Source organism: Lutjanus erythropterus, chromosome 2 (genome assembly GCF_056507025.1).
Source record: "Lutjanus erythropterus isolate fLutEry1 chromosome 2, fLutEry1.hap2, whole genome shotgun sequence".
NCBI lineage: Eukaryota > Metazoa > Chordata > Actinopteri > Lutjaniformes > Lutjanidae > Lutjanus > Lutjanus erythropterus.
The window spans coordinates 40,256,836-40,284,645 of record NC_139318.1 but is presented as its reverse complement, the minus strand read 5'-3'; the positions used below and the strand labels follow the sequence as shown (position 1 = coordinate 40,284,645).

Sequence of the window (27,810 nt, the reverse complement as noted above, 5' to 3'; positions counted from 1 at the left end):
TACAAGAAAATTTATCACAAGTGAATTATTGACAAAAATACTACTTAATATTATTACTTTTGGGATAAATGGGCTGCAAGTTAAGAATTACAATGATACAATTAAATTAATCTTGTAATAACACCAATGAATATTTTAAATTTGTAGCATTATGTCAACCCTCTTATTTCTTTAGCTTTTTCTTAAAACAAAAGGAGTCTTTTATTTTATTTTATTTTATTTTATTTTATTTTATTTTATTTTATTTCCTTTTCCGGTTTGATTCTGTTTAACTCTATCCAACTTGATTGGCTGTTTGATTGACAGGTTAATGGGCCGCTCCCTGTTACCGTTATTCGCTGGTGTCCCGCCTTCTCCGCTGTGATTGGTCAGAGCAGGCATCAACAGGGTTGCACAGGTGGTACCGAGGGGGAAAAAAAAAACTTCAATGTGATTTTGTTAGCGTGACAAATGACGTAAGAGGATCCAGAAGTGGAAATGTACAGTAGATCATGTGATTAATGAGTCAAGCATGTATGTATGTGAGAGATAATCCCCCAGCGGCAAAGGAACAGTACAGCTTTGTGTCAATATGTGGAAGTTTAACTTGGCCCTAAGGAGTGGTGGAAAATGTGTCGCCCATATTTACTCAGTCACTGTACTTTAGAAAATATTGAGGTACTCGTGTGATACATGAGTATTTCCATTTAATTCTACTTTATACCTAATAGTTAAGAGGGAAATACTGTAGTTTTTACTCTGCTACATTTGTTTGACAGGGGCTTCTTCTAAAGTTTGCATATAAAACATGATGAGTTTATACAATATGATGCATTATTAAGATAAAATTATGGTAACATAAGAATTAAAAAAAAAGAGTAATAAGTTTGAAGTGCATAAGGAGTAAATGCAGAAAACAGTGCCTCATAAAATAATAAATGTGAGATAAATTAAGTAAAAGAGGTAAACTAAAATAAGCTAAAATATAAAAGGTAGTACTGGCAATAATATTATATATAACAGTAATAAAAAGTAAAAAAAAAAAAAAAAAAAAAAAAAAGCAACATATTGCCCTCAAGGTCATACATAGGCCTTGTTGTAAGTAGTTTCAAGTTAAGGAACTATTTTCTTTCTAGTAAAAATGAAGTAGTTCCAGCAGATTGTACCATAGAAAGAAAGTAGTTTGTCCATGAACGTGTTCAAGGTCTATGAATTATCTTAAGTAACTGGGTCGTGGTTTCTGGAAAGGAACATTTCCGTCTGTCTTTCTTCTTTTTTTCCTGCACACCATAAATATCTAGATGGATAAATGGCACCTCGGGTAAGAAGAAAAACTGTTTTGTTTTTGTTTTTGTTTTTTTTTTGTTTGTTTGTTTTGAGGTGAACATTTGCTAATAAAACATACTTTTACACAAGTTACATTTTCAACGCATGACTTGTACTTGTACTTGTGTCACATAAGCTTCTTTCTTAAGGTGGTTTCCTTGACTACACGACAGTTACTGTCATAATACAGATCATGGACATTCCAGTTACCATGGTTACGCTTCACTCACAGCATTCTTTAGCTTTGTTGCCAGTTGTTAGCTAGATTAGCCAACACACTTAGTTAGCATCTTAGCTGGCTTCTCCAAAACAGAAAAAAAAACGATGTTGAGGATGTTTTTCCTCCTCAAAAAGTATGGAAACACGAGCGCATAAGTACATTTAACCAACAACCCCAAAAAGTGGACATAGCAACAAGTAGTGTTAACTGACAAAATCCACGTGAGAATTAAACTGTAAATGAAGTCACGAAGAAATGAAAATACAACAGCCAGAAAACATAAAAAAACAGTGAGTTTCAATAAAAGCTAATGCTAATATATGAGACAATTACGATAACGTTTGGCAAGCTAGCTACAAAGTTGCTAATGCTAATGTAAAATCTGTACTTTCTAACAAGTTTCTCATGTCTCATAGTGTCAAGGAGATTTTCTCTGTCCAGAAAAATGTGTCTTAGTGTCTCTTCCTCCTTTACAGTCACCATAAATTCAGCTATCATCTGATGTTACACAAATTATTGCGGTTTTAAAGGACTGTTATGGGCATGTTATTTTTTTTTTTTTTCCTGAGGTGTCCTGAGATGAACACTTAAGGGAAACCTTATCCTAAGTGTGTTTATGCTAGTGAGCACTGAATACTTTCTCCACTAATACCTGTGAAACTATCAGATTTTCAATAGCAAGTTCTACTTCTCTTATTGTGTTTATATGTATAGTTTCAGTTCATGTAACAGACTTATATCTAATTTGACGGTGACGGTTTTCATTTGCGTTTCTCCCCACAATAAATTTAAAATGACCTCTGAAACAAACTGGGACAGTCAGGAGTAACTATGAAGGGACAATTCACCCCCAGATCTGTAGCGCTATTTACCCATCTATATTGTTTTGATGTAAGTTGCAGAGTTTTGGAGATATCAGCCGTACAGATGTCTGCCTTCTTTTTTGGATATAATGGAACTATGAATGGTACTTGGCTTTTGGTGTGTGTCTTTCCAAAAATCATGACCCAGTTACTCAGGATATTCCACAGACCTTGCTGTGAGCAGTTTCAAGTAGGAACCACTTTGAGTCCCATTATATTTGAGAGAAGGCAGACATCTCTACAGCTGAGATCTCCAAAACTCTGCAACTTACATCAAAACAATCTAGATGGATAAACAGCACTACAGGAAAGGGAAAAATATGTGTTTTCGATTTGGGGACGGATTTTTCTTTTAAATCTTAAAGTACCAGTGTGTAGGATTTAGTGGTGTCTAGTTGGTCTTGTAGACTGCAAACACCTTGTCTCACTGTCTCCTTCCAAACGAGTCGGAGAACCTACGGTGGCCACGAAACTCGCCCAGAATGCGGTCTCTAGAGTCGGTGTTCGGTTTGTACATTGTGGGCTGCCGTAGAAACACGGCGTTGCAACATGGCGGACTCCATAGAATAGGTCTCACACCCCCCGTAGACACATACTTGCCAACATTGAGACCTCAAAAGTACAGAGGATTTTGAAATCAAAGCAGGTGGTCTAGGGGTCCTTCCCCTGAAAAAGTTGAGTTTTCTCCATTTTGATGACTCTTCAAGAATGAACTTCAACCTCTGTCAACAACTCTATGCCCTTAAATTATTCCGTATCTATTCTGCATCAGTGCACCGCTGACTGACTACAACACCAAGGCTGTACACAAGAGGGGGATGAGCAGACTATGTTTCCTGAGGAAGCTGAGATCCTTCAACGTTTGCGGCAAGATGCTGGAAATCTTTTATCAGTGTGTTGTGGCCAGTGCACTTTACTTCACTGTGGTCTGTTGGGGGAGCAGCATCAGAACCGGAGAGACAAGCAGACTTTAAGAAGGCTGGCTCTGCGACTGGACGCAAACCGGACACTTTTGAAGCAGTGGTGGAGAGGAAGATGTTGAACAAACTGTTATCCATCATGAAAAACCCTGACCATCCTCTCCATCACATGCTGGACAGACAGCGGGGCTCTTTCTCAAACAGACTGGTACAGCTTTGCTGTCATTTGGACCAAAACAGGAAATCATTCCTGCCCCAAGCAGTAAGACCTTTAAAAAACGTTTTGTGATTCAGCCTTAGTTTCTATTTTCAGCTTTGCCTCAGAAATCCACCATTTGTCAGGATCCACAGATGAGAACACAGAACCACACAGCAGCTCGTTACTTATAAATCAAAATGTTTTAATACGTATAAAAACAACAAGAAAAGACGACACACGCACACATACACACACTATCAGGGCACAGGCGTTCTATACATGATGAATCCTACAGAGACAGAGGACGTGTGATCTCTACGGTGACGACTCGGCTGCGTCACACCCTCGTCGGCGGCTCCTGTCAGTCATCGGAGGAGTTCTTCCTGTGACGCTGCGCTCTGGTCGGAAGAAGAAAACAGTCTGCGAGTCAACCAGGCCGCTCACTCGCACAGTCTGTACATGGCATCAGGCTTTGTGTCTCTCTTTGTTTGAGCCTGTCGGTGATTGTTCACAACTGTACACAGCAGCGATCAGTCCATCCCTCCGATGTCATGTTGTTTGTACGACTGAGAGACCAGACCCCCTGCTGAGGAACAGAGACACCGTCAGACAGACACATCACGGACAATGACTCACTGCTTAGAATAACTACTGTGAATGCTCAAATAAAAACCAGAGTTCAAATAATGGTCAAATTTCAAATAATAGCCAACACTAACAAATAAACAGGATAAAAAACACTAGAAGAAGGGTGGAATTACCTCTAATCTGATGTCTCACCTGATAAATTCAGTATAATGTACATTTCTGGGGCACAAAATCTATCAATGCAACAAACCGAGGCTTGTCATACTCACCACACCAAGTTTTCATTTTAAATTTAATCCTGTTTTCATTCACAGTATTCACTCTTTTTTACATTTTTTGATCACATGCAAACATTTCCTCATCAACATTAAACATGACACACAGCTGAGAAAGATGGGTGTCATTAGTTTTGCAGTTTTCAGTTTCTTTCTTTAAACACACTAACTAATTCGTAATTCTTCATTACTGTTAAGTTAATATACTACAAGAATGCACTGGTCAATTTGGATATTTTGGGCTTATGTTGCTTGTATTACACCAGTTAAAAGTTTTACCCTGTTCACCTGTAGTCTCTAATTTTTTGTCTATAATGTACAGAATTTGAAAGTGCCAATCCTGACAAGCCTGTTTGTGAAAATGACTTTTTTTCTCTCGTACTCTGAGCCAGAAATCCTCACTTCAGCAGCACTTACATACACCAAACGTTTCAGTTTCATTCTTATTTATATTCTGAGGTTTTCACAGAGAGGTTTGTTGATAATTCATTCATAGTCAAATCTTAACAGGGCTTTACGATCCTGAAATTGCTTTTTTTTATGACTGTGTTATGATTTATGCAGCAATAAAAAGAGCCTTTGACTCTAATTTGTTGTTTGTAAACTGAAACAAGAATTTTGATACTGGCTTTATCAAATGATCAGAACATTTATGCAAATGATCACATATCTTATTAAATAATGCACCATTTGCATATTTAAAAATAACATCTCAAAAAACTGGAAGGCTTTTAATATGAAATGAAAAAGACTAAAGTTGGAGTACAAACCATCTCATCTTTGATATAATTATACAAATGATTCACATTCGATTTCTTCATTTGATGCTAAGAAAGATCAATGTGCTCTTATTGGTCTTTTTTTTAATAATATAGTCCCGTACATAATGGCTGGATAATTTTTCACACTTGACAAAGCAGGTTTAAACTTACAATGCACTCTTGCGTGGTCGATGTAGCCGTCAGTTAACAGAATTTTTGATGCACGATCACAGTAGAATGAGACATTTAATATCGACTACATAAACATACACTGTGGCCCGACATCTCTGACACACACAGAAACAGAAAAGACAGGACCTGAGCAGCGCTGCTACAGACACACGTTCATGTCACATGGCAAGCCCAAGGAGCGAGGTGGGAGTGGGAGCAGGAGGGTCAAAGGCCAAGCAGGAAGTAGACGCAGACTAGCCAGCGAGCCCGCAGGGGAAAACAAGCTGCACCATCCCACCGTTAGCCACGTCAACACCCATCTGCCAACTACGGTCCAACTTCACCGGAATTCAAATGAATTCAATGAATTAGTCAGAGCGAGGCTGAGGTTAGCAGAGGTCGAACAGTCATAAAACCACAGTCTGGGAGGGAGACAAGCATCTAGAGTCACAGTAAAATCTGCTTCTATAGAACTGATGACAAAATTATAAGTGTGTTTTGTGTTTTTTCCTCACACAGCAGGTACCTGAGGGGCGGAGTGATTACCTAGTTGGAAGCAAAGGGCCCGGTGCTCCACTATAAAATCTCCACCAAAGGCTGAGAGAGCTCTCCTCCCTCCCTCTCTCTCCTGTGCGTGGTTCTTTTTGTTCGCCGCCTCACCGCACCTCTTCATTTTACCACATTTCACACATTTTCACCGCTGCCTTTACTGATTCTCAGACCCCATCCTATCTTTAGTTTATTTCTGTGTTTTGTTTCATCGATTCCCTAAAACACCTGGGCGCCGTCATTTTTAGAAAACGTTTTTGGGAGACTATTTTAAGCAGTGGATTAACACACATTTAAATCTGGCACTTCCGGCTCTTTCAGCAGGTTGTTAAGTGGGGTTGGAGCTTTTTTTGATTTGACTTTGTAACACCTGCTCACACTGCTCTGCACTCTGATTCGAGACGGACGCCTGTATGTCTGATTAAGACACGTGTTACAAACATGCAGAGTTTCTGTTTACAGATGTTGCACTCCACTTTGTTCACTTACTGTAAATCCAAAAAGCTGAACTCTAAGCTATCATTTCAGCATGACAAGTAACTGAAAGAAACATCTGCGGCTGAAAAGTTGGCCCAGTTACATCACTGTAATTACATAATTTCAAGGTTGGAATTTAGCTACGACAGAGCAGGCTAGTTACTTCTGAGAAGGCTCGTGTTTCAGGACACGCGAGCGCTAAAATTAATGGGTTCACAAAAGGCTTTTTTTGCAGAAAATAGGAGATTTTAACGAGTTCTTAGTATTCAGAAGCAGTGACTCAGAACCAGTGACTGCAGGAATTCAACCTCAAGGCAAAAAACAAAGAAGGAAAGAAAGGAAAAAACAACACTTCTCTTGTAGATTGTAAGATAGAGAATACTTATAAATACTATTTTGCCGTTAATCTCTCTAAACCATAGCTACACACAAGAACATTAATGTACTGACTGTCTGTTAAAATCACATCAATTCCCTTGATAATGGAGCGTGCTACAAGTGACAAGAGCCAATCATTTAATAGGTGTGTTGTTCAGTCGCACAATCGATATATCACACAACAGAAAATGCGTGCACATGGTGAGGAAATTCAAAAAAAAAAAAAAAAAAAAGGACAAGTCAGCTCACCAGTATGGCTTTTTTTGTTTGTTTTTAGGTCTATGACCTGCGTGCCTTGATAAATAAAGTGGTTAAATTCAAAGTAAAGCAGTTAAATTCAACCTTTTTAAAGATTTTCTTAAAAATTAAAAATAGGTCAATAAAAAGTAGCAATAATTATTGATAGACTAACTTGAAACATGATTTCATGATCATTTTCTCCAGCTATATTGTCCAGCCATGGCCTGTATATGTGTAATATGTACTGTATATTGTCGTATTTAATGGGCGTTTAAGAGAAAATGTTGTGTATTTGTATTATTTTCTCATTAAAAAGTGAGGTAAATGTAACAATAACACAGTAACTTTCCTCCTACTGAATAATACTACAGTAAAATATCATTTTTTATAACAGATGAATTTAAAGCAGCTACAAGTAACTTCAATGTTGTGTTGATTTTGGAGGCCTGTGGACAAAAGCAGTACTGTTTCCACCACCATAAATAGAATATAATGTTGATAATAAAATTATCAAAAGAAAACTATACTTCTGCTTCTTTTTAACTGGCTGACTAACAAATCACTGTAATTTTGCCTTAGAAAGTTAAGATTAATTGCACAGAGTCAGAAAATCTTCTTGCTGATGGTCTCGTTTGCTTATACAGGTCACATGTATCAGTTTTTAATGAGGACAGTTAAACAGTTAAAAACATCTTAAAGTAGCTTTAATAACCTGATCTGACCTCCAGACTGTGGCTTTACAGCAGGCGGGCCTCTGTCAGTGAGCTGGGGTGTTGGGGGGGTAGGAGGTGATGGGGGGGGTTCGTGTGAGGTGGAAGCAGTACAGGGAGGGGGTGGGGGGTGGGGAGTTGCCTTGGAGACAGGCGGTGTCAGTCAGACTAGCAGGGCTGCAGGACTAGCAGAGCTCCCAGACTCAGCAGCAGCAGGGGCGGTGGCGTGCTTACCTGTGGCCAGGCCCCCCTCTGCTCTGCCCTTCATCCCTCCTCCTCCTCCTCCTCCTCCTGGGCCAGAGCTGCCCAGGGCCTCGATGGGGAAGGAGGGCCGTTCGCCCCTGTAGGGCTTGGGCCTGAAGGGGAAGTCTTTGTCTTTACCTTTGGAGCCTTTGGGCCGGCCTGCTGTCTTCTTCTTGGACTTGCCATCGCCTTTCACGCCCAGTAGGGGGTGCACCTCTGAGGAGACAGAGAGGATGGACACGGGGAGTCAAATTCAGTTCAGTTACTTGTATTAAAATTGCTGCACAAGCTGAAATCATTATAATGTACATACATCAGAGTCACATCATATATTTACCACTCATCAGCTCTTTTAATTTCTAATAATCTACAGCAGCGGTTCTTCAGCTGTGGTTCTATGCCCCACTGGTCAGGCGTGGATGACCAGGGGTAATATATGGAGTGAAATAAGCTGAATGAATAAGACTTATGTAGGGGAAATACTTTCATACTGACCTTTACTATTTTAGAGAAAATGTGTATATAAAGATATATATTGCATATCGTGGGATAGCCTAAAAGTCGAGATATTATTTATAAGACTTATGAAGGCAACAGGTGAACACAGAAGAAGTATTGGGTTTGCAATAAAAGGTAACTATGAAGAGGAGCAGATCAGAAGACAGGGAGACTAAAATATAATGGGGGGAAATCGTAAATATATGAGAGTGTCTATTATAGCCAATATATAAACCTGACTGACACTGGATCTTGTGTGGGTATTTATTGCTGAGTTTCTCTCACCATCACTTGGCACCCCCTGCAGTTCGATGGTGGTGGTGCGAGCCTTCTTCTTGGCTGGGCCTCCTTCAGACGAAGGCTGCCTCTGCTTCTTGTCACCTCCGGCCAACGCTTCCTCTGGGGCGGCAGCCTGGACCGAGGCATCCGGCGGGGGACCGAAGGGGTTTTCCTCTGGATCTTCGACCTCAGGGGCAATGGGCAGGTACAGCAGGGCCTTACAGTCCTCAAGCTCCTCATCACTACAGGACATAAACACGGAAAAGACTCTCAGTAGGTGAAAGAACAGAATTAGCCTCTCTGACTTGATAGGATCAGCTGTTCCACATTTTACAAGCCATGCTAGCAAAACCTCTTCGATTTTAATTTAGTTTTAGGGATAATTTAAAAAGTTCTGATGACCCCAGATAATGTGAATGTGGAAAAAAAGACTAAGTGGACATTCAGGTTTTTTTTTTTTTGAGTTGGCAAACTGCAGTTTGGCGTCACTGCTGTCGATCTGATTTCACTGCACTACTTGTGAAGACACGGCTAAAGAGACTGAACTTGCACCAAGCCAGTTTTCAGGTTTGGATGATTATATGTTGTCATTTCTCACCTGCTGCAAAAAGCAACTATGGGGTCAACGGTGGTGACGTCCACCTCTTCATCCTCTGCAGCGTCTGCACCTGTAACATGAGCACAAGTCTGAGACATCCAGACAGAACCAGTAAGACCAGTGCATGTGACAGCAGAGCAGCTGATCTTCAGTGAGCCACTGAGTCACATTCTGAAGGGGTTAATGCAAATGTGTGTGATAGAGGTTGTATTTTTTTATAGTTTTTCTGGGGGGTGGGTGTATTTTTTGCCTTTATAACATCAGACAGTTAGACACTTGACAGAAAAGTGAGGAGACAGATAAACTGGGCAGCAAAGGGCCGCATGCTGAAATCAAACCAGGAGGACTGATAGCCTCAGTACATTAAGCACACGCTCTGCCAACTGAGCAATCAGGGCGACCCTGAGACTGTGTTTGAAATGCAAAATAGTCGACTGACTCAGGAAGGGAAAATACGAGAAATTAATGCTCTTTTCAGTTTTGCACTGACAGGAAATACAGAGGGCTTTGGATTGCCACTACAAAATAAATCTTTGAGGAGAAAAAATCTTCTTCTGCAAGTTGTTCTGACAGTGTTAAGCTGTGAGTAACAGCATAGCACAGAAAATCAAATAAATTTAGCCTACTTACCACTGCATACGTAACACCCAGTTTCAATTAGTATTTAGTTAGATAATTATTTAACAGGAACACATCTGAAGTGTTGTTCTGTGGAACTGGGTGTAGACAGAGCAAGAGAGCTGTTAATAATGATGTAGTGGCGCCTTTGTAGGTTGGTGTACTCATTTTGAGGGGAAATAATTGTCCCAAATACAAATAAATAAATAAATATAATCTATACAATAAAACTTCGCTTGAAATTACATACCATGATCATGTTTCAGTGTTTTGTTTTCTTTTGTTTTTGCCAGTGTTACATCCCATATACTGTGAATTTGGCAAATTTCCAGATTTTTGTAAAAAGCACCATGTGTAAACACAGTATTTCTGCACTGTAAACCCCAACTCCACTCCATTCAAACAGTATTTAGAACCAATGTTAAAACAACACAAATGAGAACGACCAAAGGCCCTGTCTGAACCAAAAAAAAAACAAACCCTGTCAGTCAAACTGCAGTGTCTCTGTGTGTGTGGTCTACCTGTCTGCTCAGGTTCGCTCTTATCTTCGTCCTCTATGTCAAATTCAGACTCTCTTTCCTCGTACTCCACATTCTCATCCAGCTCTTTAAAGTCTGGAGCAAAAGCACTCCAGTTTTCCTGCAGACAAACCAAAACACTCACAAGTCAGTCACAGTGACAACATTTTACATCAACTCAGCTGGTTATTGTCTTTCACTAAAGGACAAATTCCCACATTTTTGACCAGCTGGAAGATGGAGCCAAGTTTTTGATCCCAAGTATCAGAAACATGAGAGATTCACACTGAAATAATAATAATAATAAATCCATCTTTTCACTCACATACACTCAGTCTTGACTGTCATTGTCTACTTACCACTTGGTTCTGAGCCCAGATGGACACCACTCCACTGGAGATGGAGGCAATAATCGGGCGAACAGGATGCCACTGGATGTAAAAGGGCAGAGGTAAATTTTCTACATATGACTTAAAATACGTCAACAGAAGTGTTGTTTCATGTTTAAATCGCCACACAGTGTTCTACTGAGTCTGAAATTCAGTTTTGACATCCTTACAGCGACATCCAGCAGTAGCTCTCCTCTGGTTCCATGCAGGATCTTCACCAGGTTACCGATGCTCTTCTCCCAGATGTAGAGGGCGTGCTGCCTGGCCGAACCAGCCACGATGTACTCGCCATCGCCTGAGAAACAGCAGCGCTTCCACGGAGTCCTGAACACAGAGAACGGGTGAGGAGAACATGAACAAACAGAGATCAAAGAAAGAAACACATGCAGTGCTACAAAATGTAACAGATTCTCAACAAGTGTTAGCCTCAGAAACTTTGATTTCAGCCACTGAAATTTAGCCAATCCTAAAATATTTGTAACAGCTTGCAAGTATTACACAAACTCTGCATCTGGAAGAAAAGAAGTTGGTCATCCCTCTCATTGCAGTTTCACACATAAAAATATTAAAATTGAGCATAACGTTTTTCCCTAATTCCACATGTCTTGTGCTGTAGTCCTGTGTTGACATACCTGTTGACCAGGTCCTGTAGTTTCTGCATGGGTTCAGGTTCACCGTCTCTGCCACAAGTGAGAATCTCCCTGCCGTCATACACCCTGATGATCCGATCTGCTGTGTTTATAAGGAAGCAACTGCACAGAAAACAGGACAGACGGACAAAAAAAAGAGGCAAAATTAGAGACAGGGGAAAGATAGCACAGTAAAAGCACAGGAAGGAGGACCCGAAATGGAATACAGCTGAATGTTAAAAGTGTAGATTGCATAGTTTAGACTGTCTTCATTCTTCCAGGTTTAGATACAAAAATGTTGCTTCTCACCTGCCCTTGCGTGCAAATTCAATTGATTTGATGGCAGTAGTGTTGCTGGTGCCCGTTGTCACTCTGAAGGAAGCCACCAGCTCCTGAGTGTTTGTGTTCAACACCAGAATCTGCGAGAAAAAAGACAGAAGGAGTTATGATGGTGAAGAAAAACAGCAAAAACACTGAACATCATTCATACAACACAAGAACAGGTGAAAATGTGAGTGGAGGGAAATTTACAAATGTTTTGAGTATTCATCAGACCCGTAGAAAATGATTTTGTTATTTCATCTGAACAAAAGTAATTCAGATGAAAATTTTTGGTTTGTTAGCCTGCATAGATAGCATCCTTTTAGATTCTACCAATGGGGGAACCAAAGCCATAAAGTTTCTTATTTTAAGCATAAACCTTTAAGTGATGAGATTTTTTTCCTCTCTAAAACTTATATTTACTTGGGCCACCTTGAAGTGCAGTGATGAGATAGAAAGGTGCACTGTTGGTAAAGATTTGTCTGATAGAGAGGCTGACCTTTCCTTTGGCATTGCCAGTGTAAATGTACTCCCCCCGCCTGTCAAAGGCTGCCACCACATTCAGGTCTGAGTCGTCGTCCACAGGCAGGACAACATGTTTGGAGTCTGACAGAGTCAGCAAGACCGGGGCTGACTTCATGGGACACACCAGCACCTTGTCCCTAAAACACAAACATAACTTCTTGTTAGTACAAAATAGCAATGAGCTGATAAAAACTCTGATAAAAACTTATCATGTGGCACTGTACACGGTGTTCATGGTATATCTGACCAACAGCTGAACTTCAGAGCGGGTGAATCAGGTGTAACATTTACAGACAGAAGCTGTCAGGTCACTTACATGTCTCTGGGGTGGCACTGCAGTTTTAAGATGGGTGAGGGGAAGCGGAACCTCTGGTCACAGTCTCCTGTGAGGACGTCCCACTGCGAGACAATGTTATCTGTGGACGCACTCACCAGCTTGTGGCCATCTCGACTCCAGCTGCACACACACAAAAAGGGTACACAATTTACTTTTTTGTCCACCAGCCATATGGCCAGTGTATGTTCAAATTTAGTGAGTCACTTGCATACGTTGTTGGCTGGTGCTAATTTGGAGCCCCTCAGGCACAAACATATAGCATTCTTTAATTCATAATGAAAATTTCATTCATAGTGTCATATTCAGTTGCTCACATAAAGAGTGACAAAAGTAGTTATGTAAGGAATAAAAAAAAGAGAGCTTGGGAGGAAATTTCAAATCCCTTCAGAGTGGACAGAGGTCTTTTTAAACAGCTTGGAAACATACACATAGATAGTTTTCACCCAAAAAGTGTTTTAAAGACTAGACTGTTTGATGTGAATGTAGTCTGAGATGGACCAGGTGAGGAAGGTAAATGATGAATGCGTCTGAGTGTACTGGTGCACAAAATGGGACTGACGAGCAGTGATGAGAGCACACACTGCATGATGTGTGATGAGTCTCACCATAAAGAGCAGACTGGGTGGATGTGTGCACTGATGATTTTGGCGATGCCTCGTGTGAGGAAGTCCCAGATGACGATGCGTCCATCGTTGCAGCCCACAGCCAGCAGGGTGCCCCACCGGTTGAAGGTGCATGTGAGGGCCATGCTGATGCAGTCCAGGGTGCCATCTGCCTCCTAACAACACACACAAATACACACATAGAAAAACACTGAAACACAGCCGGAGAGTTTGTATGACTACTGAAGCAGTCCAGAGGAAGCTTCACATGTGACTGCTGCTCAAGATGAAACTCCATTTGTATTGGTGTTTGGGTGATTTTCAGTGCATAAATATTAATCAGGACTTCTATCAGGTTTTTAAGTGTATTAAGAGCCGGCAGCTTACCTCTGGATAGTTCTGCCCAAATGACTCTAGGACAGGAAAAACAAGAGACAAGGATGAGACACACTTACAACAAAACATTATTTGTAAAGGATGCATGCACTCAAGTGACAGCTGGCTCAGAAACACAACATATCCTTCAATTAATCATTGTTTCATTCTAATTAACATAGTAATGGTTTTGTGTGTGGAACAGCAGGATATTTGAGCAGTACAGTTCAATTAATTATTTCATGAGGAATCTATTCAGAAATTCACAGCAGAGACAACTTTTATAAATCTAAGATTTCAGACAGAAGTGAAAAATACGCTTTAAAAAACTGAAGTCTACACAGGAAACTTTAAACAATTAATTAAATATTTGTGACAAAAGATATTTGCGAGAGAAATTATGAAGTTTTGTTAAACAAATCTGATTTCTGAGAAAGAACTCTGAAGTCTCGACTTACTCAAGATTAGACACAGACATTTACAGGAGAAATAAACATTTCTTCAATGCTTTAACAAAATAATTCACCAAAATGGGTGAATTGAAGCGGTCAATTTAAAAGATAACTTGAACTCATCCTAGAGCAGAATCAAAAATAAGGAGAAAGAAGTCATATATCTTGAGTATTGAGAAGGGTACTGGTATCAGATCAATCCATATCAGCTGATCAACTGAAAAAACAAAACAGGTATCAAACATGTAGTAGATATTAAAGGAATTTTGATTTTACACTATCATATATATCTATCACAAATATAATACTTATTTCTGTTTTCAGAAATAAATATGATATCCCAAATATTCCACATTCTTGACCTTTACAAACCAGCTGTATATCAAAAAAACATAATATTCAGACTTATCAAAGCTGGCCTTTTGTTTTTACTTCGCAATGTACTGATAGGAAATATCCTTCATGTATAGTGGGATTCTGAGAAAGACCGAAGGGGAAGGGGTAGAACAGTGTTAAGAAGCGATCAAAGATGCAGATGTATGCTTTGTGTTACTATACCGTATTGTTACTGTATTAGCCAGCTATATTGTGACTGCAATGTTGAGTCATAGATTTATTAAGAAGGGGGAAGAGTATCTTTTACTGTTATCTGTTTTATCTCTGTACCTGTCTATCAATGCCCCGACAAGTGTTACTGCTGATGAACACCTTTGTGAACAACTTTGTGAAAAAATAAAATTTTAAAAATCGATCACAAAAAACTAACTAGATTAGTATAGAAACTATAAAGACTGTCGGGTTAAAACCTGTTAGTAGGTTTATTAAACATTTATTCCATAGGAACAGACATAAATTGTATAGTATATTTTCCCAGAATGACCTTACTCCCTGTCACAGGGGCCAGCTGTTTTTATTTTTTATTTCCCAGTGGTTCTAGTAACAGTTGCAGTTGATAAATGTGGTGGAATTTATAAGGAAATTACCGATACAACGTAAGATGATGAATATACGCTCCCATAACGAAAACATTTAATTCAAACACAATACGACACAATGTATCGGGGCTAACGTTAGCTAATAGCCACTTATATGTGACTGCATTTCTATAACCAGCGTTTACATACAGACTCGAACGATACGTTAGGAACCAATTTAAGGTGAAAAGTTCAACAGAACTTAAAACTTCTAATAATTAATTTAATTTTTAACTTGACTCGTATCGGTTGCCGTTAACATGCTAGGCTAACAATGCTAACCACAACAACTACAGCGGTACGATGTACGAAAAGTCACTGAAATTGAAAGCAAAGAAACATTTTTGTGACTTACCGAGCAGTTCGAGATTCATTGCTGGACGACCGAAGATCCAATTCTCCTTAACGACTTGATTTCTCACAATATTTCACTAAATTTCTCTCGTATTTACTTCTACAACGACTGCCGGGGAGACTGGCGCCGACCCTCCCGTGAGGACCCAAAAACAATGTGACCGGGAATATGCCTGAACAAAATAAAAGACACCTATTATGCCGGAGCGTGGACCAAAGTTTGTAACCTCTTCAAAAATAGAGGAAAAAAATAAATTCTACATATTTTCATACAGCAAGTGACATACTGCACTGTCTTAACTTCTCCCGTGTCTCTTGTTTCTGAAGCAGGCATTTTTGGCACTGAAATAATACCTGAACTACTGCTACACCTGACAATCCTCACGCAGATAAGATAAATGTTTATCTGTTGGACGACCACTGTGTAGAAATACTCTGCTGCAAGTGAAGGTCTAGCATTCAAAACCCTTAAGTAAAAGTAGAATACAATACAACACAGCACATTTTAAGTCATAGCAAAAACAATAGGGAACCATAGGGGAGAGAACAGATATATATCCTGCTGTATATTTATTAAAAAAAAAAAAAAAAAACATACAGAAAAAAGAGAGTATGTTATATGCAAAAACAGTAAATAAATATATCAATGTTATATATTAAAAATAATACATTTATATATAAATAAATTAACAAATCAATGTGAAAATAAATAATGATGCTAAGCTATAATTGTACATATATATATATATATATATATATATATATATATATATATATATATATATATGGTATTTGTCTATATATTTTCACATTGATTTTTATATTTTTTTTAACAGATTTATTCTTTTTGATGGGGCCTATGATTCCACAGTTCAGCACATTAGTGAAGGTCCTACATTCAAAATCTTCCTTATCGTCATTGCAAAAATATCACAATTAAAAGTACTAAAATTAAATATATTATATTACTGAATTATAAATATTGCATATCCATTTATACACCAAAACTAATGAATTTGTACATGAGTTTAATGTCGCAGCTGATAAAGATGGAGTTCTTCTTAATTGTTTTATACTGCTAGCTTGTGAATTTCCTCCCCAGGATCAATAAAGTGTTACTGATATAATAATAATTTAAAGTCCTTATAGTTAAATGAAAAGTCTATTTTACTGTGTTTTAGTCTGCTCCATTCTGAGCGAATTAAAGTTGCTGCCAACATCACCATACACAACCTGACCCTTGACGCTTATCTGCTCTTTAACTTTATGGCTGCCATCTAAATGTGACTCTTTACAGACCTGCATGTAAATCCATGTGTGTGCAGCACATTTACACGAGAGTCTCAGAAACATTCACAGTAACGTCACACAGACACTTTACACACAGTCCTTCACTGTTGAACCACCAGTTGTGGCTGCTGCTGATGCAGGAGGATCCTGAACTGGATCCGGAGCTGCAACTACCGCCCCCAAGCGACTTCCTGTCTTCACAATAAAAGCCCAGAATAAATTAGCTTGAGGTGAGAAAACACTCAGAGTGGCATATCTTACTGTGGAATAAAACAACAGCCATTAATATATGTGGGATTAAAAAAAAAAATATTAAGTTATTTATATCCTAGTTGAAGAACAGGTGTTACATTCTTCAAAACTGTTCAAATAGGCTACTGTTTGTCTGTGTAAATACACTGAATTTGTCTTAAAGTCTGGTTTGCTCCATGTAGAAAGTGTTATGTGGTATATATACATCAGCTTGGACCCAGTCTATGCTTCTTACGGTCCATCTGCCAAGTTTTCACATCTTGCCGTTCTTTCCTAATGTCATTAATGATGGGTAAAGTTCAGAGGATGTAGACGTCTGACCTTAGACGTGGAAAGAATGACACAAGACTGTCAGTTCACAACAAAAGCAGACTAAAACTGATAGTTATTTAAGGAAAAGCTGACTCTGTCATATTTATATCTGTATTCCAAATATGTGCACGGATCAGTTATATACATAGATTTTACTATATTTTTGTAACTTTGCTTTGGTGTATATTTCACAATATGTGCTGTCTAACTGAGGCTATTTTTTACCCTACTACAACACATCACTGTCCAACCAATGTTTGCTGTGTAACTGTCAAAAAAAGGCAATGAGGAGGGCCTGGAGGCATGTGACAAACAACCCTGTATGGACACCAACTTGCTAACACATTAGCATGACAAGAAGAAATCAATTTATTGCCAAGTAGGTTTTCAAATTCAAGGAAATTTCCTTAGTATTTTAGTGCATAGCAGTCACAAAAAGAGAAAAGAAAAAAAGTCAAGAATCCTACATATTAAGTTTATTAAGAGAAGAAGAAAGAAGAAGAAGAAAGAAGCAAATAAAGAAATATAGAAATATACATTACATTGCATACACTACATTGAAGAATAAACAGGAACTATAAGGATGTGGAACTGTAATGACAAGTAACAAAATGTGAAAGAATAAAGAATAATTATAGGCCTTCTTCATTTCTGTGCATACTTATTTATATATATCTTTTTCAAACTTATGTTTGTTTATTTATTTATTTATTTATTGCATATAAATTACTGAACTTTTTGGACACATTAAAGCCTACCCAAAGCCTTTCAACTGACAGCTTGACTTATTATGATTATTATGATTATTACTATTATTATTATGATATATAATATATATATATAACAACAACAACAGCAACAACAACAACAACAATAATATACAATGATAGGATGTGCATTTTTAAAAATCAAATATACAAAAAAACAAACAACAAATACTGACGTATATACGTACACATACACTGATATATAGCAGGTAAATATGTAGACAAAGCAATCCTTTATATTTGCACATTTATTTCTTTTTTTTTTAACAGATTTATTCTTTCTTATGGCACTCCTATGACTCCACTGTACAGTACTTCACCTCCACTTTGATACTCCCTCCATGAGCCCAAAACACGCTGAAGTAGTCCACATCACCACCGAGAGGGCTTTTACTTTGAAGGCCTCAAACGGAAGTCCAGTGCGTTGTCGTGTGTACTTTGACTGTGTGTGTGTTTGTGGACGTGTGTGTGTGTGAGTGTGGTTGGAGGCGCCACGTCGGCAGAACCAGCGGGGTGAAAAGAGAGCTGCGTAGCTCTGCTCTCTGTAGCTGAGCGTGAGGAGAAGTTAGAAAGCTGCACATTAATGAGATAAAACAAACAAAAAAAAAAACCCGAGAAGAAGAAAAGACCGTCAACAGTCCGAGCAGAGCTGCGGGTTTCACTCTCTCTCACACTCACAGAAAATTAATTAATCTACAGCAGAGTTTTGTTCCGGAGGCTGAAACAGAAGCTGCTCCTGTCTCAAGTTTCTCTGCCAGGTGTGTTAGTGGGAGAAGAAGCACTGGGAACAATGGTGAAGGTAAGAACCGACCAGCATCCTCATTAATGTTAAAATATGGTTCAAAACCTGCCTGTGAGCGACGAGACTTCACCTGCATTCAAGTTGTATGACTAGTTTTTTTTTCAGCAGCAGGCTCCATGATGAGTGATGATGTGGAATTTGGATATAACAACAGTTTTGGTTTTTAATTGTTATAAAATTATCAGTAGTAGCATCTCCGTTTCTCTGTCATTTTCTTGTGCAAAAAAGTGTAATTTTCTGTCTGGTGGCATTAAAGGGACGTGTCGTGGCTTCATGCAAACTGTTACTGAAGCTCTGATCCAGCTGTGCCAAATCCTAATTTAAAAGACACAAGCATTTTTTTCCACATCAAGTTCGTCTCCCAGATCCAACAGGGGCAAAATTGATCAACTTTGGCTCTTAACTTTGGAATCTGGTTCCTTTTTGGGAGTTACAGGAAAAAGAAAATAGGGAGTGATGTTTTGCAAAAATGATTTGTTGGAGAAATTCTGTTGTTGCAACAACAACAGAAAAAAAAGGCGTGTGAAAATGCACTAGTTTGAGGCCTGCGTGAGTCATTTAATAACCAAAAAGTCACAAGTAAAAAAGGTTAAGATCAAACTGACCTACACTGATATGACCACCAGTCAGGTGGATCCCTGCTCAAGCTCAGTGTGGCAGTCACCTTATAAGCATCTCTTGAGTTAAATTTTGTCAAACCAAACATAAAACATGAGAAAAAATGTTGAACTGTACTCACATTTCATCATCAGTGACAATAAAATAGAGTGGTGAAATATTATTGAATAAAACAAGTAATAAATATATACAAAAACAAGCAAGATTGAAAAAAAAGGGTTAGTTCTAAATTTTAAAATGTACATATCCTTTGGTGTGATAAGTACAGTTTGTTAGATAATTACATGTTTGACTCTGAGCCCCGCCGGCCACACAGACACTCATATCTGTAATTGAGTTGAAATAAATAGACTTTCTCTCGCAGGATGACAGGGTGTGAAGGACCGTTCCTTTTATATTCTTCATGTATAAAACCTGACACTGATATCTCGAGCAACAGGAATAGAAGATTCAAACCGACATCAACTCACAGACTCCATTAATTCCTGTGAGACTTTATGTTGGAATTTCAGACTTTTGTTACAAGAGAACAAACAGTGTGTGAGATTTCCAGTCTGTAGTTTATATTTAGGACTTAATTGAACACTTAAATTAACACTGATTTACTAATTAGACAGTGAATCTCAAAAAAAGTGACTCAGAGTAAGTGTCATTTAAAGGTGCAATAAGTAGGAATTTTGTTTTTCGCAGCATTGAAAAATTAGCAACAAGATGTGAAGCAGTAATAGTTTGGATGTTGTGGTTTACAGGTTGATCCTTCTTAAGTCCCGCCCCTTTTTGCTCTGTGCTCCAATAACAGTCGAGTAAACTTGCTACCTGGCAGAACCCCAGTCTCCCCTCCTGTTTTTAAGCTAGCTAATGTTAGCAAAATGCTGGCTAACTGGGTAGCTAATGATGACAGTGTAGAGTTGTGAGCTAGTTAGCTAGCATTTTGCTAATATTAGCTATCTCAGTACAGTAAACGGGGAAAAGAGCAAGTTGACCGAGGTTCTGCCGGGTACCAAGTTTGCTCAACTGTAGTCGGAGCAGGACTCTGGAAGGGCCTGAACTTCTCCTCCTCCTCCTCCTCCTCCTCCTCCTGGCGATCCAAGGTTCCTGTGCTAGCAACATAGTCACTAACACTGACCTGACTCTCCAAGCTTCTGGTCCAGACGAGCTAATTGCAGCTGTAGTTAGCAGCAGTTAGCAGTTATGCTAGCGATATGCTTCCTCTTATTTTTTTGGCCTTATGACTTTGACAGGTGTCCAATTCTTACATATTGCATCTTTAAGTAGAGCTGGGTTTAACATTTGCAAACAAACATGTTCTTCATTTCACAAAAGAAAGCACGGTCATCAGAAGATGCAATGTAGTGATTTAATGTTGCACTTCAAAGTTTAGGAATTCACAAAAGGTATTTTTTTAAAGGTCCAAATCTGCAGCAGAGGTCAAATTATCCTGATGCTTAATTCTTAGTGTGAGTCAAACTCCAAAAACACAGGATCCTACATTTCCCATAATACTGCACAGAGTTATCTCATTAGATCCTCTCTGCTTGGTAAATATCCACATCTTTCAATATGCACACCCACAGGTTGTAACAGGCTTTTTGTTATAAATATCAGAAGAATATGTGGACTTGGAGGTCCAAATGAAGCGTTGCGTCTCCCTCGCGATTTCAGACTCTCTGTCTGCCACTTCATGCAGGTGCAGTGAGAAAAATAGACTCGTGGTTCTCAAAGAGCCTGACAACCACCAGCCAAATTTTCTGACATGTCAGAAATTAATTTGCGCGTCCACCGGCCATTCAGAACCAGTCGAGCGTTCCTCGCTTCAGCCTGTGCACTGCATGGCAAAGGGAGCCCGCCAAAGCCGAAATTTGATCCAATGTTGAAATTAGTTGTGCTGTGCAGCTTGAAAATTGGTCTGGAAATGGGCTCTAATCACACAGTGTATGCCCAGCTTAAGCTTAAACCGAGATAACACTGATGACATCACTGTGACATCATCGGGGTTATTTTAGAAACTTAACGAAGCTCCTTCAGAAGTCATTATACAACTGTTTTCACAGCCTGAGCAGTACAAACCATGACCAGTAAATGAATGTGTGAAACTGGTGGAGTGTAGAGCTTTAGATCCCGACGGGACCCGACGGGTTTGGGTCGGGTCGGGCCGTGCTTCTCACATATTTCACGGGCTTCATGAAAACTTTTCAGGCCTGTCAAAAGTTCTAGTGAAGTGCACCTTTCAGTGTTGTTTCAAATTAAATGAGTGAAATACAGTCAAAACTGCGATTATGATGAGACATTTGGTGTCAAATATTAGAATGTGGCAGTTTTTCGATGCACTATCACGTAAGTATTAAAGGCAGAGACGTACTGTGACAGTTGGTGTGTTCAGAGTAAATAAAGTCTGGGGTTCTCCTGTGTTTTCCAGAATGTGAACAGCGTTAACGTGGAGCCCCAGCCTGGGACCAGCCTGGCCTCGGACGACGCCGAACCCGCAAACAGCCTGCAGCCTACCGAGGGTAAGCAGCGAGCTCCCCAGGCTGTGGCTAAACGCTGAAACGTCAGCGGGGAATATGGTGCAATCTGTGCTCACATGTTGCCCGCTGCTATTTCAGAAACGTTTGGTTTGTCAGGGGAGTCGGGGGAGTTTGTTTGTGCAAGAACGGCTGCAGCTCCAACCCGCTATTTGTGTCCCAACACTGAGACACTTCGCACCAGTTCAGTCCCCTGCTGCTCCTCCCAGTAAACACCGCCGTTGTTACTGGATGAAACTTAATTCTGTTTTCAACATGATCAGTCCTGATGACAGGTTACACACCAGGTGAATCACAGGGATCAGGGACCGGTTGCACAAACACCTTAAGTTTTCTCCTCAGGTATGACACTTAGCTGAGGGATTTGCACAAGGGTGTTGTATAGAATCCCTTTAAAGGTTTCCTTAATTAAAGAAAAACCTTAAGGCTTTTAGCAGTTGGTGGTCAGGTGTCCTCTGCAGCGGCTGTCGGTTCGACTCCCACCTGTGGCCCTCTCTCCCCTTTTTCCTGTCATATCTTCAGCTATCCTCTAATTACAGGCATAAAAATATATCGAAAAAGAGATTTAGCAGCAATAAAATAAATCTAAAGTGTATTGGAGACCATTTCCTTGCACTGGATCTTGTGATACCTGTTATAGCCTCCATCCAGGAGGTCCAGAATCCAACAAAACTGGTCAGAATAACTCAAGAGTTAATTTACAGGTTACCTGAGGTAACCTTTCAGGTTAGACTAGATGTTACATGGCTGACAGTGAAAGGAAACTCTCTAGAGAAGTAATTCATAACAAAGAGGACATTTTCTCCCAACGACTTGTATGTATTGTTGATTTCTTTACACAGGAAAGTAGGGCTGAGGACAGGACACCTCTGCCTCACAATGTTTATTGATTAAAAAAAATTGATACACATTTTGCCTTTAACAAATATTGCACTTCCTGTGATTTAAAAATTGCAGAAAGCCATTTGAACTTTCATTAAATTGTGCAGCCCAACATTTAAGTATTAAGCTATAGACCTAAACTAGACTGTGACAGTAACTTTATGTAGCCTTACAGCTGAGTTAGCTAACATGAAGCAGCCTTAATGACATAATTAGACCTCTCATTTAGACGTTAATGTAATGTCCTATAAAAGAAAGACTTTTTTTAACAGAATTTATTCCATACATTGTTCATCTGTCCTCTTACACTCGGCCATGTTGTGGTTAAAATTAAAGCTACAACTACTGATTATCTTTATCATCGATTCATCTCTCGATTATGTTCTCTATTAATCGATTAGTTGTTTGGTCCATAAAATGTCAGAAAATGGTGAAAAATGTTGATCAGAGTTCCCCAAAGTCCAAGCTGACGTCTTCAAAAGTCTTGTTTTGGAGTCAGGCGTACCATAATGTTTTTTTTTTCTTAGTTTGGTTGCAAAGGTTTTTTGTGCAACAGATTAAATATCTTTAATTCCCTGAGTATGAGACCAAGATGAAGAGAAAACCTTAAGTGAACATTTTAAGCAAACAGACTTAAGAAGAAGACTTGCACGTTTTTTGCAAACAGTTTGACTTTAACCCTGATTTTAAGAAGGGCTGCACAATTAGTCTCAATACAGTCACCAAAAAGTGTAATATCCATAAATATCAGAAAACAGCATTATAATGAGGTGCTGTAGTGCTACAGATGAAAGAAAACATTTTAATAGTTTTTTGTTTTGTTTTGTTGTTTTCAGTTAAGAAATTTGTAATGCAAAACTGATCATTTCCACTAATCGTATTGAATATCACAATCGCAATTTCAGTCAAAATAATCACAATATGACTTTTTTACCAAATGGTGCAGCCTTAATTTTAAGGAAAAGACACACTCCTGGTTATGTTCCAGCCCCACAAATATCAAAATACCTTCTCAGCTCACTGCGTTTTAGCCTCCAAGGATGGGAAGGTCAGTCAGTGCACCGCTCTGGTCCAGACTGAAAATAATTAAGACACATTAGATGCATCGCCTTGAAAGTAGGAACAGACATTCATGGTGTCCAGAGGATGAATCCTGATTCTTCAGTGGTCCTCTGACGTTCACTCCAGAGCCTCCAGCATGTCAAAGCTTTACTGAATGGTTTGGCAAGAAAGTACAGATGCATTCAAGTTCATCATCAGTGATTTGTCAATTAATGGATTAGTCGATAGATTTTCTACAAATGTGAACGATAGTAAGTGAAGAGTCTTTGGATTTTTAACTGTTGGACAAAAGAAGCAATGGGCTCTGTGATGTGACATTTCATAGACTAAACGATTAATCCTGAAAATAATCAACAGTTCAGTCGCTTATGAAAATAATGACTCGCTGCAGTCCTGTTTGTCACATGTAGGTTAACACGGGATCAACAGTACAATGAAACAAGGGTGAGAAAAACGGGTCAGCTCGTAACAAATTTAAATAAAACAGGAAGTAGATAAATAAAATACAAAACTATACGAATGTATTAAAATGAGGTTTTTGTGTAAAAAGTAAGAGTGACAAGTGGATATGTATCTGTCCTTTTTTGAAGATGGATAAAATATATAACAATGTATAAATATGTTAAAATGATGGATTGTGGATATAATGACTAACTTGGTAAATGCAAATAACAGAGAAGCTAGAACAGTCAATATAAACATTTATTTATATTGACAGAGCATTTTAATGAACATCTAATACATTATGTAAGTATGGCAGAGTTAGCAAAAATGCTAATTTACATCTGTAGTTCCTGGGCAGGTAACAGAGAAAATAAAAGAAAATAACATTACCTTTTAGACAACACTAATGACAGAACCGTATCTAGTCTCATATTACTATCACATACTCCACATGTTAGCATTTAGCTCGAAACCCCCCCAGTGTGGCTGTAGAGTTCCTTCATTACATTATGAACACACACACACACACACACACACACACACCACCACACCAGTTCATTTTAACTCAGTCCGTCCTACTGCTGGAAATGCTCACCACAGCGACTGAAAATAGTCCCCAACAGAGGAACTATTTTCTTCTGCTGAGTGTTGTTTGCTTAAAACATTAATCATAACAAGACAACAGTGAAAATTATTGAGTGTGATTGTTTTTTTGTGTTTTTTTTTAAAGGCTTACATCTTCAGTAGGAACGTCTGAGAGGCACAGACAGAGTAAAGAAGTCAGAAAGTCAGACATTGTTTAACTGGGTCTTTTCAAGGACTGTTGATAACGTCGGTGTGAAGGCTCCATGAGGAGTATACAGCAACAGAAAAGCACGAATAAAAAATATTTTTATAGGTCACATTTATTTATAGAGTGCATAAAAAAAACAAACCACAGTTTGTGCCAAAGCGCTCTAGAACAAACACAAGTAAGCAAAATTATTATCACAAGGAATAAATGCTTAAATAAATGCATAAATGTAGGGCTGCAACTGACAGTGATTTTCATTTTTTATTTATCCGTCAGTTACTTTCTCAACTGATCAGTCAGTTGGTTGGTTTTGTAAAAAGTGTCCAGAAAATATTGACACTTAATTCAGAGTCAGATCACTTTATTGTCCATTAAATTCATGTAAAATGGAAATTGTTTGGCACATGCCAAGTTCTATACACAAGAATACAGTCAATACATAATTCCATGTTAGACAAATAAAGAAGCTGGAACAAATAATTAAGGTCATTATATATTCAAACCAATTAATTGATTATCAAAATAGTTTAAGATTAAGATTAATTTAGCAGTCTAATTGATCATTGTTGCATCTCCACACAGTAATACGTAGTACACACAACCAGACACTCATGCATATCAATGAAGAATCATTAATAAGTTTGGCAAAGAAGTAAAACTGGGTCTTTTTAAAAGAAGTCGAGAGATTCTGTCGGTCTTATATTTTCAGGGAGATTATTCCAGAGTTTTGATGCAGCTTCTGCAAAAGTTCCAGTAACCAAAAGGTTTTTGATGAGATTGTGGGAGGATTAACAGCTTTTACTGTGTAGAGCTGAGGGGCCCAGCTGTAATTATTGTTTCATATATTTTATTTCATTGCCCACTTTTTAGGTTTATTTTGGATAGTTGTCCTAATGAAGCAACATGTTTTGGGTTTTTTTTTAATACTACACTATTTTAACAGTATTTTTTTTTTAACAACGTCTCCTGGCTGTCAATGCACAGAAATTAATCCTGTTATTCTGGAGAAAGAAAGATGGACATGTTTCAACTTTTTGTTTTTTTCACATGACAGGTGTTTTCATCTTTTAGATATTTCCCAGTAACGTTAGGTGCATGTCTGGTTGTATAAAACTGAATATTCTGATTTTCTTGTGTTTGATTTTTTTTCAGATTCTGGTAAGGACCACGCGGTGCCTGCCCCCGGCATGATGTGGCGGGTGACTGGAGGCCTCTTCAACGTCACCAAGGGAGTCGTGGGCGCCGCGGTGGGCGGGGTTGCCTGGGTGGGCGGCAAGAGCCTGGAGATCACCAAATCGGCCGTGACCACGGTGCCCTCCGTGGGCGTGGGGCTGGTGAAGGGCGGGGTGTCTGCCGTGGCCGGCGGCGTCTCCACCGTGGGCTCGACGGTAGCCAGCAAAGTCCCGTTCACAGCCAAGAGGAAAGACAAGGCCGAGTGAAGACGAAGAAGAAGAAGAAGATGATGATTGATTGATTGATTGATTGATTGATGATGATGGACTTGCCCCGCCCTGAGCCAACAGAGAGAGGCCATCAGCTGATCTCTGTCTGCCAATCAAACTCCACAGTGCCTTCTGACGCCTTTTGTCGCTCTCGAACGTGGTCGCCTCGTCGCCACGCAGAGATCGAGACTTTGACGCAAACGCTACATTCAGTACCGAAACATTCAGTAGTGCTACGTTGCCATGACAACCCAGAGTTAACTTTGAGTCACTGAAACGCTTCATACAAAAGTTCCTCATCTGACTCGGAGTGGGAATTTGTGTGTCTGGAAGTGAATATCTGGCTCCAGGCAGATTTCACAGACTGGGATCCACTTCAGCACGCGGTGGACGACTTTATTTTTATCTGTTTACAATCCAGACTGATGCTGTTGCGGTTCTCTTTCTTCTCTCCACTCTGTCTACACATACTACACATATTTGGTGAAATGTTTCTGAATTAAGATGCTGAATTTTAGTCTTTTTTTTTTTTTTTCCCTAAAGGTATTGAAGTACTATTGAAAATCTGTGTGACCAGAGCAGTTTGTGTTTTTGGAAGCGAATGATAAGCAACATTCTTCAGTCTGCAGCCTCCACTGTGTCTGACCTCCCTTTTAATCTTTGGGGAGAGCCCCGGGGCGGCGGTTTACCCAGCGGCCTTGGATCTGCATCAGTCCTCTGAAATGTCTGAAGACTGTCGACACAATCACAAGTACAACAACAACACTGGGCTCAGGCCTTTTCTACAGCTTTATTAAATGTTTTGTTTTGTGTGAGATGTTAAAATGCTGCGTTGAACCTTGACAAGTTTTTGTTTTGTAAGATTTAAGAAAAAAAAAAAAAAACACTCTGCAGCGTTTGATTCATGGATGGCTGTTTGAGAGGAAAAGTGCCCGATGTTGTCTGAACTGGTCAGTCGGTAAAGGTTGAACTGCACCTTTACTCAGAGGAGGAAGAAGAAGAAGGAGAAGGAGAACACTGTACTGTAGTACAGGCAACATTCGTGAACGTTTGTATGCAATATCAGCATTTCAATGCAACATTTGGAGTGAATGGGAGCTGTTGCTGATGGGACTAAACTATGTGAATGTCTTGTATGTGTTTTTTGGATATATCAATAAAGTAGTTTGGAAGGTTAAAAGTGACCTGTGGAGTTTTCTTATAAATAAACAAAAGTTGTTTGTGTATTTCTCAACTCATAAAACATTACAAAATAA

General features: G+C 39.1%; 2 protein-coding genes across 5 annotated transcripts; one reads left to right on the top strand and one right to left on the bottom strand.

Annotated features, from left to right (window-relative positions):
• Positions 1-3,692: 3,692 nt before the first annotated feature.
• rbbp5 (retinoblastoma binding protein 5) lies at positions 3,693-15,527 on the bottom strand. Of its 4 annotated transcripts, none has more exons than XM_084739631.1 (14): positions 15,370-15,527; positions 13,601-13,626; positions 13,217-13,389; positions 12,591-12,731; positions 12,249-12,411; positions 11,738-11,847; positions 11,432-11,551; positions 10,970-11,123; positions 10,770-10,841; positions 10,414-10,531; positions 9,275-9,344; positions 8,683-8,918; positions 7,891-8,115; positions 3,693-4,093 (listed from the first exon to the last, which is right to left on the bottom strand). In XM_084739631.1, the coding sequence occupies exons 1-14, from the start codon at positions 15,386-15,388 to the stop codon at positions 4,038-4,040; spliced, it is 1,683 nt and encodes a 560-aa protein (XP_084595757.1). In that variant the 5' UTR covers positions 15,389-15,527; the 3' UTR covers positions 3,693-4,037. The 4 variants fall into 4 exon arrangements, with proteins under 4 accessions (XP_084595757.1, XP_084595760.1, XP_084595769.1 ...); XM_084739634.1 differs by having other exon boundaries at positions 3,693-4,090; XM_084739643.1 differs by having other exon boundaries at positions 8,038-8,115.
• Positions 15,528-18,454: 2,927 nt separating this feature from the next.
• Positions 18,455-27,734, top strand: LOC146332135 (transmembrane protein 263). The gene is made up of 3 exons (XM_084739618.1): positions 18,455-18,788; positions 21,826-21,916; positions 26,265-27,734. Exons 1-3 carry the CDS (start codon positions 18,780-18,782, stop codon positions 26,549-26,551), a joined length of 387 nt encoding a protein of 128 aa, XP_084595744.1. The 5' UTR covers positions 18,455-18,779; the 3' UTR covers positions 26,552-27,734.
• The last annotated feature ends 76 nt before the right edge of the window (positions 27,735-27,810 follow it).

Excerpts from the sequence above, each read along its gene's own strand:
- LOC146332135 (XM_084739618.1), top strand. Across the intron at positions 21,917-26,264 it reads CAGCCTGCAGCCTACCGAGG|ATTCTGGTAAGGACCACGCG; the intron begins GTAAGCAGCGAG and ends ATTTTTTTTCAG.
- rbbp5 (XM_084739631.1), bottom strand. Across the intron at positions 10,842-10,969 it reads AGCTACTGCTGGATGTCGCT|TGGCATCCTGTTCGCCCGAT; the intron begins GTAAGGATGTCA and ends TTTTACATCCAG. Across the intron at positions 9,345-10,413 it reads GAGCGAACCTGAGCAGACAG|GTGCAGACGCTGCAGAGGAT; the intron begins GTAGACCACACA and ends CTCATGTTACAG.